General features: G+C 42.1%; 1 protein-coding gene across 8 annotated transcripts in view; it reads right to left on the bottom strand.

Annotated features, from left to right (window-relative positions):
• Nucleotides 1-16,455, bottom strand: part of LOC126184757 (protein Malvolio) — a 408,032-nt gene that overhangs the window by 110,655 nt on the left and 280,922 nt on the right. For 3 of the 8 annotated variants that reach the window (XM_049927304.1, XM_049927299.1, XM_049927297.1), the window contains exon 1: nt 8,926-9,064. The exons of 1 other annotated variant lie outside the window; for it this stretch is intronic. In XM_049927304.1, coding sequence (XP_049783261.1) covers nt 8,926-8,946 — 21 coding nt within the window. In that variant the 5' untranslated portion in view covers nt 8,947-9,064. Of the gene's footprint in view, nt 1-8,688; nt 8,713-8,925; nt 9,226-9,271; nt 9,407-16,455 lie in introns of those variants that run through there. 4 more of the 8 variants (XM_049927302.1, XM_049927301.1, XM_049927298.1 and 1 more) reach the window with 4 other exon arrangements.

Below are 16,455 nucleotides of genomic sequence, written 5' to 3'. Positions count from 1 at the left end.
ACTGAAATAACTGAGACCACGACAAGCCTCCTCGGCTGCTAGATCTGTCCTGTTGTTCCCCACAATACCAATGTGCCCTGGTACCCAGCAGAAAGACACCTCCTTCCCAAGTCATTGTAGTTGGAGGAAGGCAACCTGGATGACTATCTGCTGAGTACAAATGATGTAGAGAGTGTAGGGCACTCATAGAATCAGAACAGACAAGAAATTCAGCGCTGGAAGAACGTCTCACCTGTTCCAGTGCCCACAAGATCACATATAATTCTGTGCCGAAGACAGTTAAGTCTTGAGGCAGTCGGACCTTGAGGACACAATCCAGCAAAACAACACAGCAACCAACATAGTCCCCCTGTTTAGACACATCCATAAAGACAGCTACATAGCTGTGGCACTCATAAAATGTCAGAAAATGTCACACTAAAAAGAGAAGTAGGAGTGCAATCTCTCCTGTACTGCACTAAATCTCAAACAGCTCTGGGCCTCTGCAGCAACCAGGATGGCAGACAGTTAAAACCCTGAATTTTAAGTTGTACTTGCTCCACTTCAAGTGACTCCAGCACATGCTCACATGCTGCACGTGGATCCCAAACGGCATTGTTGATCATGGACAATGGGAGAAAAGGTGTTCCAGAGGGGGGGGTGGGGCATGAGGAAGTGCCATTGAATTGTAAGTGGTGGTTCACAATCCTCAGCACAGGGACTGGGTACAGAGCTGGTCCTATGAGCACCCCTGGCCAGCCTAATTCCATCATGGTGGACAGCATGATCCTCAAATAAGAAGGCCTTGGCAATCCATACACTGTGCATCCATAGTCTAGCCATGAATGCATGAAAGTCCTATAAAATTGGGGCAGACACACCTTGTCCACTCCCCAAGACCTGTGGTTAAGGCACTTTATGATGTTCAGTGCCTTCAGGTTTCTGGCTTTCAGGTCTCTCAGGTGTGGCAGCCACAACAATTTGGAGCAAAAAATGAGACCCAAAAATGTACAGGTTCTAGAATGTAGAACAGTGTCCCTCATACACAAGGCAGGAAAATTAAAAATACAATGAGAATGATGAAAATGAAAACACACACACACACACGTGGATAAGGTGCTGCCTGGCAACCAGACCAGACAATGGTTAACCATTCGCTCCAGGGTCTTTCTTACACAGCTTGTTAAGGCCATACTCCAATAACTACTGGGATATGTTCGATCCTGTCCTGGTTTGAGAAGATATATCGAAATCTCTTCTCTCCATGAGTTAGGGAAGTGACCTGACCTCCATATCAAATTAAAACATTCAAGGAGGATTCCCTTTGACACTGCTGGCAAATGTTGAAGCCTGCAGTACTGGATTTGGTAGTGAGTGGGTGCAGTATCATGAGTCTCGGACAGAGTCGATTCCAGCTTCGACATGGGGAAAGGGTAATAGTAAGACTCAAAATTATTGGATCGGAAGTTCAACTTTCCTGTCTCTACAGTCACACAGTGGTGACTCAATGCCAGATCCTGGCTTGCATTGGCAGTAGTTTTCACAAAAGGCTCTGCCAGCATCTGTGTGATGCCTCCAGGTGTTGTTTGGACACACACTTGTTTCAGTACTGCTGCCACTGGCAAACGGCTGTGTCTACCGGAAATCCTCCAGAAGGCTTCCCAAACTTTTGCAGAACAAGCGGAATGGTTGCTAGAGTCCAAGAACGCTTGCCACGACCTTTTCTTGCTCTTCTTAATTACACATCAAGCCTTGGCCCTCGTAACTCAAAAGGCTGTTGAGGTTGTCTTCTGTCAGGCAGTATTTAAACTGTCGATGAGTCCTATCAGTATGCTGGATTGCTGAATGGCACTCACCTGTCCACTAAGGTGCAGGTCGTCTCCTAAGATGATCTGAGGACTTTGGGGTAGACAACTCACTGGCAAAATGGATCACTCATGTGATGTGAGCCACCCGTTCCTGGACACTATTGTGGGGCTCGAACTCTGCCAGGTGAGTGATAAGTGTCCAGTTAGCCCTGCTGACCATCAATTTTGGTGGCTTCCATTCGAGCAGTCCTCCATCCAGTAAGTGGATGCAGAGTGGGAAGTGGTCAATGGAATGAAGGTCGTCAATGACTTCTCACTGAACAGAGTCTGCGAGGGTTGGAGAGCAGAAAGAGATAGCGATGTCAGAGAATGACCCAGTAGCAGCACAGAAATGAGTGGGAGTGCCTGTGTTGAGAATGCACAGCTCATGCGATGTCATGATGCTCTCCAAACCTGACCCCAAGGGCAAGCAGAGATTAAACCCCACAGTATATGATGGGCATTGACATCTCCCAGTAGGAGAAATGGTCAGCGGAGTTGTTCCGTAAGACCAGTTAGAGCCTCAGAGTCAATCACATCATGTGGAGGTAAACACAGTGAACAAACTGTGATCCTCTGACAAATATGAACTGCAACTGCAACAGCTTGCAGGTCAGTACCTACGGGGAGAGCAGTGGAGTGGTGCACATTATTGACAAAGTGACCTCTCCGTTGGCCCTTTCCCCGCACAGGTCAACCTCACAACAGAGTGTATAGCCACTTAGGACGGGAGCATCAGGCACTTTAAGAAGTGTTTTCTGCAAACACAAGCATGGGGGCGTTCCTGTGCTAACAGTTTCAGTTCCTCCACATGGTCCTGAACCCATTAACATTCCACTCACTGTATGATGGGAACCATGTATCACAGGCATACTACTTTCATCCTGACTTTCTGCTGCGGAGAGGAGCTCACAATTGGTGGAGGCTCAGACTTGGGGTGAGATGACTGCCCCAGTCCAACATTCAGGCCTATCGCCTCTACAGAAAAATCAAGAGAAATGCCAGCGAGGATGAAGTCGACATCATTGGGCTGTTTATTTCCCAATTTCATCTGTGGTGGATGTTTTGCCTTTGATTTTTTGCCCTAGGTAGGCTTTGGAGCCACAACAGTGGCTGTGGTTGTGGCACCACTAGATGATGTACCGGACTGAACTTTTGGAGGGGCAGGGAGCTCACAATGTTGGCAACCATGACTTTTTCTGAAGTTCTGGGCAGACGGACAGGCTTCAAAATGACTGCAGCAGCACAAGCGTGTGGACAAACACAGGTACTAGAGCTGACACTAGCAACCTCCATTTGTGTAGCAGCATCACCTTTCTGCACTGGCTGTTTAACAACTGAAGCAAAGGAGGTAGCGAACGTTGGTGGCAACATGGCTTTACACTTTTTTTGGCCTCATTATATAGGGGTTCACTTCGTGTAGTCTTAAGCTCTTGTATCTTCCATTAGATTCACCTAAGCATGAGGCCTTATGTCCCCAACCTAATGCGCTCTTCCCATCCACCCTCTTCATGATATTTTGCTCATCAACTATACCTATAGGGGCCCACTTATCTTTCAATTCCTCCTTCCAAATGTCCACTAGGTCCCTGAACATCACAGCAACTTTGCTGTAATTCAACTTTATGTGCAGCTCAGTACTGATTGCATATTCCCCAAGGCATTGTGCTTTGGGTTCAAATGGCTCTGAGCACTATGGAACTTAACTTCTGAGGTCATCAGTCCCCTAGAACTTAAAACTACTTAAACCTAACTAACCTAAGGACATCACACACATCCATGCCCGATGCAGGATCCAAACCTGTGACCGTAGCGGTCGCACGGTTCCAGACTGTAGCGGCTAGAACCGCTCGGCCACCCCGGCCGGCCATTGTGTTTTCTGTAGGTTCTTAACTTGTTGAGAACTAGATGTTTCCACCAATAGTATCCCATTACACATTCATTTAACGGATTCTAAACTGCCAGCAATGCCTTTTAACCCTTTTTGAATGTAGAAAGGCAAAACTTTCTCAAAGCTGCCCTCTTTGCTTTTTACAATTAAAAATACATTCTGACTGGCAGCGTGTGTTCTGTTAAAAGACACAAAACTTTTAGATTTTACTCCTGAGTCAGGAGGACTGGCTACATGAGCTCTCTTATTTGTGTAGGTATTACTACCTACTAATGGCTGGTTCCATATCAGTCCCATGAGCAACTAGGGAAATAAGGGTCCCTTCAGACAGAGCCCCAAGTGCCTCAGTAAGCCTTACACAACTGAAGTGCAGCAAAGGTTGCCCACTAACAACTGATCCACCTCAGCAGCCATGCATCTCATCAGCTCACAGATCATGCTGAGATTGAGGTTTTTTTTTATAGAGGTTTTTACCAACCTTGTGATCCTGACAGTCAAGCCAAGATCCCTGCTCCCTCTGATACACAGTGCTTGCTGAAGCATGCCTGGAGCTTACAGTGATAGAGGACTAGTGGCGCTTACCAATTCCCAGCTCAGGAACCCTGGGATCGATAAGCCTGAACTCAGAAAATGAATGCCGAGTCCCTTAGGGCGATTCAATAAACACAGTATTTTGACTGTAATGAATACAATATGTCAATGATTAGAACCTACAATGTCAGACATCCATGTTATCAGTATCACTGACACTAATCTGCATCTATTGTGACATTCTATGGCAACATCAACACAAATGTGTGAAATGGAAAGATATTTAACAAAGATTTTTGACACTTATGTAAGCAAAATTCTTACATAATAAATTTCTCCAGTATGTGCTTTAAATAAATGGGTGTTTCAGTGTATCTATGACACCATATTATTATGTTTTCTCAATATATTTCAATTTTTTTTGTCCATCTAGAGTCTGCATATTTCTATAATTATGATCATTTTTAGGTTCTATGATGTAACATGGAAATTTATGTATAGAATTTGATGGGTTACTCTTGTAGCCGACATACTCATAACTGAAGGTGGTTTGATGGAACCAAAATCTGTCATAATTATAGAAATATATGCACAGAGTGCAGCAAAATCACTTACACATTTTGACAGATAGCTTCTACAGGTTGAATGGCAATACCAATAAAACAAAACTAGGCACATAATTCTTTTTTAAGAACATAAGGTGCACATTCTCCCCCAAATCTATTTTAAAGGTAACATCATTCATTTTGCATGGATAACTGGTATTCTCAAGAAACTTGATCTCTCTGTAGTAAATCATTTCTTTGTTCAAAATAAGTTTACTTCTGCCAGTATCTCCCTCCTACCATTTAAACTTCAAAGAAGCTCTCCTGCATACATAGTACAACTATGGCACTAAGTGGGAATGTGGGTCAGCCAGGTGGCATGCTGAGATGATCCATGCTATTGCGATAAACTCTGTGTCTGGGTGATGCAGAGGTTAATGCAACTGCCTAATAAGCAGGAGACCCCAGATTCGAATCATGATCTGGCACACATTTTCACTTGTTGCCACTGATTATGCATGCAGTTCCCATGCAGCTGACATCAGTAGTTTACTCTCTTTTCTTTCCGTTCTCCCCTTCTGCCTTCAATTTACATAATATGTATCACAGCTGCGGATTGTGCATGGTTTCTGTTCTTTCAGACATGTCCTAAAGAACAGACCTCACACATTCATACAATTGATTCGTCTCAATGGACAACGAATCCCCCACCTTCATTGCAGATGCACAATTACGTTCAACCTCCTGTGGGAATCTAAAATTAGCGAGCATAGAGGACATAGACAGGGATCGCGGGCAGGTGGCGCTATGCGGGAATTTGGGTTGTCTGGGTAGTGTGCCAAGATTATTCTGCATATAGTCCTGATGTAGCTGACATCAGTAGTGCCTTCACTTTCCTTTCTTTTCTCCCCAACCACCTTCAATTTATATAACACAAGAAAATGCACACAGCTTTAACAACCTACTAACAGAGATGAAGCAGTGGTTCAGTTTGACAATAATGAAGCAAGAAATTAGATGTGGCATTCAAGAAGAATTTTGAGAAAAGATTTGGGGACACCACAGAAAGACTGAATCAGGATATCCTGATGGATATTTAAATGCCAGTGCTCCTGATAAAAATACAAAATGAAAATAACTGTAGTTTTGAGACCTACCACCACTGCTATTCAGATACGTACATTCCACAGCTGAACACTAATGACTGTGTAAATGAAACTATCAATACATAATCAAATTGTCTTTTTTTTTACTCTTAATATTGAGGCAATCCACAAGTTTTCTTGAATATGGATATTATTTAATAGTTTTGTGACCAAGTCAATACAAAGACCTACAAACAATTACAAAAGATCAAACTCCAAGAAAGAAAATCATTGCTACACCACTCATTACCATACACTCACAAAAGGATATGATTAAAAAAAAAATTGAAGCTTTAGGAATGTACCTCTCTGCTTGTGTTACTATAAACATACACAAGATTCACTTATATGTAATAATTTTTGGAAATTCAACCATTACACAGAATACAACATAAAATGAAAATCTTTAAAGACAATCAACACACGTGCTGACATACAGTTAGGGTCAAGAGGTATATTTGATACGAGTCATTGGCTTTGATCAGAGATGTAATGTTAATGGCTGCTGTCACATCACATTTTGGTGTGCATATTTACATTTTCATTCTTACTTGGTGAAGCCAATGAATGTGGGAAAAAAAAAAAAAAAAAAAAAAAAAAAACTGGTTGTGGCGACAGAGTGACCTGCAGCTTTGTCTGAGTCCTAGTTAGACTGAAAGGTGACTGTCTGATCTGCAGCTTAGCCAAAAAACACACTACTGATATCGCATTATAGTTACCATATTGTTTATACTGTTTGTTGCCCGTTTTCTACGACACTGGTCAAAGCCAATCTAATATTCATCTTTATCTCATCGTTATTAAACAGATAAAATGACCTCTTTATCAGTTACATCGTGGAAAATAAACTGTAAAAGATGAGTGTGTGGGTCAGACTCACTAATGACCAGTAGGAATTAGTTTAGCAATCTTCAAACCATCCTGAAAAACCTAATAAGTTTTGCATCCTGTGGAGAGAAAAAAAATAATAAAAAAATAGCACAATAGTCCTGAAAGAACAACATGTAACAGATACTGAGAACTAAATTCCTTGGGCACAATTATGACCAGTACTATGATTCCTTACATCAACACTAGACAAGACTTTAGAATTTTCCCTCTGCAGTGGAGTGGCATGAAACTTCCTGCCACATTAAAACTGTGTACGGGACCAAGACTCAAACCTGGAACCCTTGCCTCTTGCAACCAATTGCCTGCAATAGGCAAAGGTTCTGATTTAGAGTCCCAGTCCAGCACAGTTTTAATTTTCCACGGAGTCTCACAAGACAACATTAATGAGAACAACTACCCTAACTTGATGGATATTCTTGCAGACCATTTTCAATAGTGCACATGTGCTCATCTTCCTCACTAACCTTATCTTCATCTGCAAATGATACTATCTAGCTGGGAGGATAACACTCACATGTGCCTGTAATCTTTTGTGAACTTCTCCCTGGCCTTCCTCGATGCTGTGAATGGAGTTTCATCCAAAATGAAATAGACTGACTTATTCCTTAGTGTTGGTTTGGGTTATAGCATCCTCATTTCCTGACTGACTGGCTGCATCTTCATATGAGAGCGAAGTGGGTATGCTGCCAAAATTGTAAGTATTGTTTGGCTGTCTTGAATTTATATGTTTGTTCCATACAGAATGTGGCCACCCAAGCAGTGGATTGCACCATATGAGGGTTACAGGATCTCTGGTTTTAACTGTCCCTCGTGTTAGAGGAAAAAATGTATGTTTTCCCATGTGTGCCAGACAGATCCCATTAATTTTGACCCTGTAATAGGATGTATTTTTTTCGTAGCAGCCTCATTTCTAAATATCATAATCAATTATGTAATACTGCTTTCCTTAAGGCAATACAGAGAACAGCCAAAACTGCATTTTATACTGAAACTTCCTGGCAGATTAAAACTGTGTGCCGGACCGAGACTCGAACTCGGGACCTTTGCCTTTCGCGGGCAAGTGTTCTACCAACTGAGCTACCCAAGCACGACTCACAACCCGTCCTCACAGCTTTACTTCTGCCAGTACCTCATCTCCTACCTTCCAAACTTTACAGCTCTATTTTACAGTAACAACTTGTGAAAGAATAAAAAATGAAAATCAGTCCGGGTAACATAGAGAACAACATGTACCTCAGAATGAAACATTTGGAATCACACTGAATTCGAAGTTCTTTCTATAGCCTCTGAAAGGATGGAAAAACACTACTTATCAACAGGCTAAAAAACGTTAGCCATTTTAATACAGTCCAAAATGTTACCAACTTGTATCCTTTACAATAAGGAGTTATTTTTATAAATAAATCAGGGGTATGCAGGATGTTCTACAATGAAGCTGTTCATTCTGTCAATAGCAGTATGTCAGTGTTTACAATTATCCTGCATGAAACAACTGCACTAAATGTGTAACTAATTCAGAACATATAAATTCAGTGCTCGACACTATCCCAGCTTTTTTCATACGCTACTGCCACTCAAATATCAACATGAAATAATGGGCTGTGGAAATGAGTGTACAACTCTGTGAAATATACCTCGAACTAGATACTTGATATTATGTTATAGTATATTACATTCTTCCACCTATATTTTCAATAATATTTTGTGTTTTGGAGTTTATTGCGACTTCGCACTGAATGTCTGATACCGGCAGTTAAAAAAGCTACTTATGATGCATGCTGTGACTGTTTCTGTACATTTGCAAGTACGTGCAACTAATATTTCTATGGCATACATGCAGCCAAATGTGAGGCACGTACGTATATTTATCTCGATTTTAAGGAACTGTTGAAACAGTAAGTCACTCGAGGCGATAGCGCTTGTCTCGTTACCACCCGAGAATGGAAAGGTTAGTTCTGCGACTACCTTTTTTTATAACTGAAATCTGTACTGCTATTTTATACTCGCACAGAACAGTCAATGGACTGTATCTGCCTCGCTCGTTTCATGCACATTTCTCATTATTATATATACACAAAATTACAAGCGTTATGTACCAGATTCACCCTGGGATCCATGTGTTAAAATTAGCCCAACGAAGCTGTCGTGTCGGAGCATCGGTTCTTCATAAATTAAATTTCAAGGATTCAAGCACAGACGCTTCGTAAACACAACGCAAGAATATGGGCTTACTTCTCATTCTGCAGACAACATACTTGTACAAGTCGGCCCACAATGAAAACCTTATTGACTCCGTAAAATATTAAGCAATCTTTAAAATATGTTTCTTCTCTCCGCGTTTAAAACAATGAAATGTCTAGCAATAAATCATCTTTCAAAGTTTTAGAGGAAGTAATCTATCTCAGTTTTCGTAAATAATTGTAGTGTATTTAGTCCACTCACTGCACTACGTCAAAGTTGTCGGCCCTGCCGATCAGCTGTCCGAAATTCTTCGAGATGAAACGCGGCGCCAACGGCGAACGAAGGACTGAACACATTGCCATCCTGTAGTTTAAATATTAACTGCTGACGTCGACCTTCCTTCCAGTTACTTGAAACCAAGAAACAAGGATATCTCATGTAGTGGGAGAAATCCCAGCAGCCCACTGTTATTTCAAACAGTACCTGCTTAATAGCACTTCATTCTCATCTAACATTGGCAAAACACTTCAGTTGTTGATAAGGTCTCGCAAATATCTCTCGGCGTTAAGTACATATCTTCAGTTTTTATTGCCGTTTATGAAGAAACCCCGTGAAAGAAATAACTGACCGAACGTACAGAGGTCTGATTTACAAATTCAGTAAAATGTCCCAATAACGGGTGGCTCAAAGACAAAAATTAATCTCCATTATAAGAAGTGTCCTTTAACCAGAAAAAAAATCTGTTGGATGTTACGCAACAGGATCGACATGCTGCAGTACCTCCCGAACATAATTTTATTTTATTTTAATGCAGCGATTTTTTTTTTCAACATTCAGGGAACCAAACACATTTGGTGAATGCTTTCGAATATCCGAAAGTATCCTTAAACACATAGTTAAAAAAAAGAATGTTCATTGCATGCAGCAAGGTCTTTTTTTTTAAAATTGCTAGATTAAAAATGCAGTATCAATTTCAGAGGGTTCTAATTTTTAAGTGACCAGACCCCGACTGTTCAAAGTAATCACCTATCTTTTTTCTGAATCTTGAAGTTTTTATAATTGTCTTTTCAATGTGTGTTTCACGTTCAGACGCTAAACTGATCGATTTTCATCTGTCTTTCTTAAAAAGTAATGCTATAGCTTCCTCGCCTCTTCAGTAGCTATTTTACTTTTAAGCGAAGGTACTCCTATTTAGCGCTTTTGTCATTACCATGATCACTTTGTCCGAAGATGATCGAATTCACTCATATGTGTTGACACATCATCTCTGTACAGTGAACAGTCCGTCGACGACTGTGACACGGGACCGTCTTTAATCTATTGGAGGCCTTGGACATATTACTACGAGGTGCATTCAAGTTCTAAGGCCTCCGATTTTTTTTCTAATTAACTACTCACCCGAAATCGATGAAACTGGCGTTACTTCTCGACGTAATCGCCCTACAGACGTACACATTTTTCACAACGCTGACGCCATGATTCCATGGCAGCGGCGAAGGCTTCTTTAGGAGTCTATTTTGACCACTGGAAAATCGCTGAGGCAATAGCAGCACTGCTGGTGAATGTGCGGCCACGGAGAGTGACTTTCATTGTTGGAAAAAGCCAAAAGTCACTAGGAGCCAGGTCAGGTGAGTAGGGAGCATGAGGAATCACTTCAAAGTTGTTATCACGAAGAAACTGTTGTGTAACGTCAGCTCGATGTGCGGGTGCATTGTCTTGGTGAAACAGCACACGCGCAGCCCTTCCCGGACGTTTTTGTTGCAGTGCAGGAAGGAATTTGTTCTTCAAAACATTTTCGTAGGATACACCTGTTACCGTAGTGCCCTTTGGAATGCAATGGGTAAGGATTACGCCCTCGCTGTCCCAGAATATGGACGCCATCATTTTTTCAGCACTGGCGGTTACCCGAAATTTTTTTGGTGGCGGTGAATCTGTGTGCTTCCATTGAGCTGACTGGCGCTTTGTTTCTGGATTGAAAAATGGCATCCACGTGTCATCCATTGTCACAACCGACGAAAAGAAAGACCCATTCATGCTGTCGTTGCGCGTCAACATTGCTTGGCAACATGCCACATGGGCAGCCATGTGCTCGGCCGTCAGCTTTCGTGCCACCCACCTGGATCACACTTTTCGCATTTTCAGGTCGTCATGCAGGATTGTGTGCACAGAACCCACAGAAATGCCAACTCTGGAGGCGATCTGTTCAACAGTCATTCGGTGATCCCCCAAAACAATTCTCTCCACTTTCTCGATCATGTCGTCAGACCGGCTTGTGCGAGCCCGAGGTTGTTTTGGTTTGTTGTCACACGATGTTCTGCCTTCATTAAACTGTCGCACCCACGAACGCACTTTCGACACATCCATAACTCCATCACCATATGTCTCCTTCAACTGTCGATGAATTTCAATTGGTTTCACACCACGCAAATTCAGAAAACGAATGATTGCACGCTGTTCAAGTAAGGAAAATGTCGCCATTTTAAGTATTTAAAACAGTTCTCATTCTAGCCGCTGGCGGTAAAATTCCATCTGCCGTACGGTGCTGCCATCTCTGGGACGTATTGACAATGAATGCGGCCTCATTTTAAAACAATGCGCATGTTTCTAGCCTATCTCTTTCCAGTCCGGAGAAAAAAAATTGGAGGCCTTAGAACTTGAATGCACCTCGTAGAATGGGGCCCCTATGACCTTAACAGAGCACTATTTTGTTAGACTAGACAAAAAAAGTACATAAGCGAGGTTCTAGATATTTTCATTTCTTTAAAGTCACATTAAATGAATAGATAATATAATTGACAAAAGTAAATCTTTTAGCATTCACAGGTTAGTGCTTAAAAACCTATGTTGATTGAAGAAGTAGCCAACCCTTCTAGATTTGAGATGGACACAATCATTAATCACTTCTTCAAAAATCTATAGTTTTGAGCAGATCACATTCTATGGACATCTGCGATAAACTGGTTAATCTCTCTTCAAGCATTGTACTTCTTAATCCATTTTTTATTCTTTTCAATTTTGGAGAACGAGCGTTCCGTTCTGCAGTTGGTTACCATCATCCTTCAAAAGATTCTCAATACGATTTCTACATTCGGAAATGTGTCTTCAATTTTGTTTTCTTTCAAAAGTTGATATATTTCCAATATACTATTAGTTCCCCCATTTTTACTGTAAACAGTTTTCAAGTATTCTGTTAAATGCAGACATTCCATTTTCAGCTCTTGCTTGTTAACGTCTTAAAAATGAATTTCAGCAAATTCTTTATAACTTTGTCTCAGCTCTTCGGAATTCAGAGTTTTCAGGCGAAAAAATAAACCAAAACGTTAAGTAATGTTCTCATACGAACGTAACCTCTGTTTTAGACGAACGCTCAGGGTATCAATATGGAAAGAAAGATTTCTACTTTGAATTTCTCTTTTCCATTCAGTTGGACTGACGGTGCAGGGCCACCAAAAAAAACTCTGGCGTGATCTTCTACGTTTTGTTCTTGAGGCAGGTCCTTGTAATCAGATTCCCGGTTTCTTTCTTTGGAGGACAATTCGAATTCATCAGATTTATCTCTGAGGTTCATGATAAAATCATCAAGTGAAGAGAACAAATTTCTTCCAACATGGAGTTCTAAATTTCCATTAGTATAATAAATTCTAGCTTTCCCATTTTTCTGGGCAGACTAAGGGCTTCATCTCTAGTTTATCTTGGCTATTCTTTATCTTCTGCGATGGACATCAAATTTTCTATAATTTGTTTACGACCTTCACGCAAGGCGCTTACTGCATCAGCTTGGGCTGCCCATCTGGTTTGTGAAAGAGTTTTAACAACTTTTTTTAACCTAAATATTCTGTCAATATATTCCATCGGTGGGTAGAGCTAGACAAAAAGTTGTACGCTTTCTGAACCATTTTAAAAAACTTTGTTGCCTCTGATACACACCCAGCAGTTTGGACACTTACCAAGTTTAGTGAATGTCCCGCACATGGTACAAATTTGGCAAATTCACACTTCTCCTTGATTCTTGCTTGTAGACCAGTATACTTCCCCGAGATATTTGAATCATTGTCGTAACTTTGTTCTCTGCAATCTTTTATGGGAATATCATGATTCTCTAAAAAATTCAAGATGGTCTCCACTAAATACTTAAATTTATGGTATTTAATAGGTATAAATCTCAGGTGCCTTTCAACAGGAACACGGTCTATCACGTATCGAACTAGAAAAGTTAGCTGGTCAACATGAGACAGATCGGGCGTACTGTCAACGCTAACGGAAAAATAGTTTGCTAATTTAACTTCATTTATATTTTTTTAGGACCTGTTTTTCCATTACGTAAATAAACTCATTACAGATATTTGCTGATTAATAAGAAGTGTTACCTTTTCCAGGATTCTCAAATTTTTGTAAGTGATATGCAAGAAACGGATCGAGTTCACTCAATAATTCCGTACATCACAAATTATTTCCATTGTTGGGAGATCCTAGGATTTCATTGTCACAGCGAAATGGGAGCTCTATTGATGCCAAAAATTTTACAACAGCTACAATCTGTTGAAGTACATTTCTCCAGTAATCAACTTCTTCTTGATGTTGAGATAGTCTTCACCTATTCTACCATCTGCTGTACTTCGTGCCAGATAAATCATCATGGACTGCTTATGTGGTGGGCTATTTTCATGTGTTAAAATTATGTGATTAATGTGCTTCCAATCATTACATCCACTCGGAGAGCATAGATTTACATCAGAAGGGTTAAATAAGCAGCATGAAACACCAAATACAGAGTTCTTGGAAGGCGAGTACAGCAACCATTTTCTCTCGACGCTTTAATTATTCTTTAATTTGCGAATAAATAATGCTTTGTTGAAATACCTAGTTACTGATTTATTACCATCTTTGTAGGTTCTGGATGCCTTGGAAAAGTCAGAATTTGAATTTGAATATGTGCAGCTCCCTTACGAATCAAAATTTCACGATCTCTTTCTACAAAATTTTCATGAAAATAATCAGCGGGATCGTGTGATATTTCTTCTGGGTCCAATTGACGCAGATGTCGGAGTCGGTGTAGCCACCGAAGCTTTTGCATTTTCGTCACAGGAACGGCCGCTTTTTGATTCAATCTCTTTTCCTAAATTGGTAGAAATCTGAAACTGGTATAGAACATGAACATTCGAAAATTCAGAAATTCCCTCAATTTGTGATCGACACGACTCATTATGGGAAAGATTTATTATTTGATTGCTACTTGCAGAAGTTGCTCCGGTAGTAGTAATAAAATATGCTGTAAATTTTGGTAACTTTTCAATTACTTCCTTCTGTTGTGCTGCTTTTTTGCAGTTCCGCTAGGATATGACCGTTTCGATATTTTATATTATAATTCAGTATTTATTTTTACACCGAACACAGTCGCTAACAAAAAAATTAAACAGGCAAAGGACGATTTAATCAAAGAATACCCCAGATCACGGTGAGTAACAACTGAAAACAAAACAAACGTCACAACACCACAGACAACTACAGGGGAATTCCTGATCGTCGAGTCGGTTAATTTTAGTCGGTCGGTCACGTTTAATTTTACGTCGCTATTCGTTCCGTGCAGAACTGTGTGCTTCGCAAAGCTACACTACTGGCCATTAAAATTGCTACACCACGATGATGACGTGCTACAGACGCGAAATTTAACCGACAGGAAGAAGATGCTGTGGTATGTAAATTATTAGCTTTACAGAGCATTCACACAAGGTTGGCGCTGGTGGCGACACCTACAAAGTGTTGACATGAGGAAAGTTTCCAACCGATTTCTCATACACAAACAGCAGTTGACCGGTGTTGCCTGGTGAAACGTTGTTGTGATGTCTCGTGTAAGGAGGAGAAATGCGTACCATCACGTTTCCTACTTTGATAAAGGTCGGATTGTAGCCTATCGCGATTGCGGTTTATCGTATCACGATATTGCTGTTCGCGTTGGTCGAGATCCAATGACTGTTAGCAGAATATGGAATCGGTGGGTTCAGGAGGGTAATACGGAACGCCGTGCTGGATCCCAACGCTTCGTATCACTAGCAGTCGAGATGACAGGCATCTTATCCGCATGACTGTAACGGATCGTGCTGCCACGTCTCGATCGTCGTAACTGCCGTCTGCTTCACGTCTGCTGTGCAGCGAGCTACCTTAATTTAAGTATTAACTGTATTTTTCTTACTTGTCACTTCTTCTTCCGTGTGTATTTGCTTTTAGGAAGCTTTAATTGTCGGGTGCTATTAATAGTGTTCCATAGATTTCGTGTTTGTTTTGAATACAGTCAGAGAGAGTCCCTTTAGTCAGCCATAGTGCCAGTAGTGCTAGTGTTTGTTTTCAATACAGTCCAGAGACAGGTAGTGCTATTTTCATTGTTTTCTACAAGAAGTGGCTAGCAACCACAGTTTAGTGAATAAACAGCCGCCTTTAGTGAATTAGCAGTCTAGTTAAAGGTTGATTAACTCTCTTCAGTAAATTGATTCATAGGATGGATAGGATGTGTGACTGCTGTGTACGGACGCAGGAGGAGCTGGCCACTGTTCGCGAACAGCTGAACGTGTTGATGGCCGCGGTCAGCCGTCTTCGGGCTGCTGCCTCGGAGTGTAGCGGCAGTGGGGAGTCTGGTGCGTCGCAAGGTACACCCCAGGTGTTACATGCTTCACCCACTGTCCCTGCTGTCGAGACATCTTCGCGGGTACCGGGTGCGGTCGGGCCACCCTCTCCCCAAGGGGAGTGGCGGGTTCAGCGGCGTTCGCGGCGCACCAGGCGGAGGGTCAATGTGGAGGCTGGCCGTGAGTGGACATGTGGCTGCTCCTTCAGCAAGGTCCGAGCAGGCACACGGGGGGAGGGGTTTATTAGTTATTGGGAGCTCCAACGTTAGGCGGGTGATGGAGCCCCTTAGGGAAATAGCGGGAAGGTCGGGGAAGAAGGCCAGTGTTCACTCTGTCTGCTTGCCGGGGGGTCTCATCCGAGATGTGGAGGAGGCCATGCCGGCGGCGATAGAGAGCACTGGGTGCACCCGACTGCAAATTGTTGCTCATGTCGGCACCAATGACTCCTGCCGTCTGGGTTCAGAGGTCATCCTCAGTTCGTACAGGCGGTCGGCGGAATTGGTGAAGGCGGAAAGCCTCGCTCGCGGGGTGGAATCAGAGCTAACTATTTGTAGTATCGTTCCCAGAACCGATCGCGGTCCTCTGGTTTGGAGCCGAGTGGAAGGCTTAAACCAGAGGCTCAGACGATTCTGCGGAGATCTGGGGTGCAAATTTCTCGACCTCCGCTATCGGGTGGAGAAATGTAGGGTCCCCCTGAATAGATCAGGCGTGCACTACACGCTGGAAGCGGCTACAAGGGTAGCGGAGTACGTGTGGAGTGCACATGGGGGTTTTTTTAGGTTAGAGAATCCCCTCCCAAGGCCCGACAAGACGCCTCCTGAGACGCGG

Source organism: Schistocerca cancellata, chromosome 4 (genome assembly GCF_023864275.1).
Source record: "Schistocerca cancellata isolate TAMUIC-IGC-003103 chromosome 4, iqSchCanc2.1, whole genome shotgun sequence".
In the NCBI taxonomy this organism is placed as follows: domain Eukaryota; kingdom Metazoa; phylum Arthropoda; class Insecta; order Orthoptera; family Acrididae; genus Schistocerca; species Schistocerca cancellata.
This window is presented reverse-complemented; position numbering and strand designations above follow the sequence as displayed.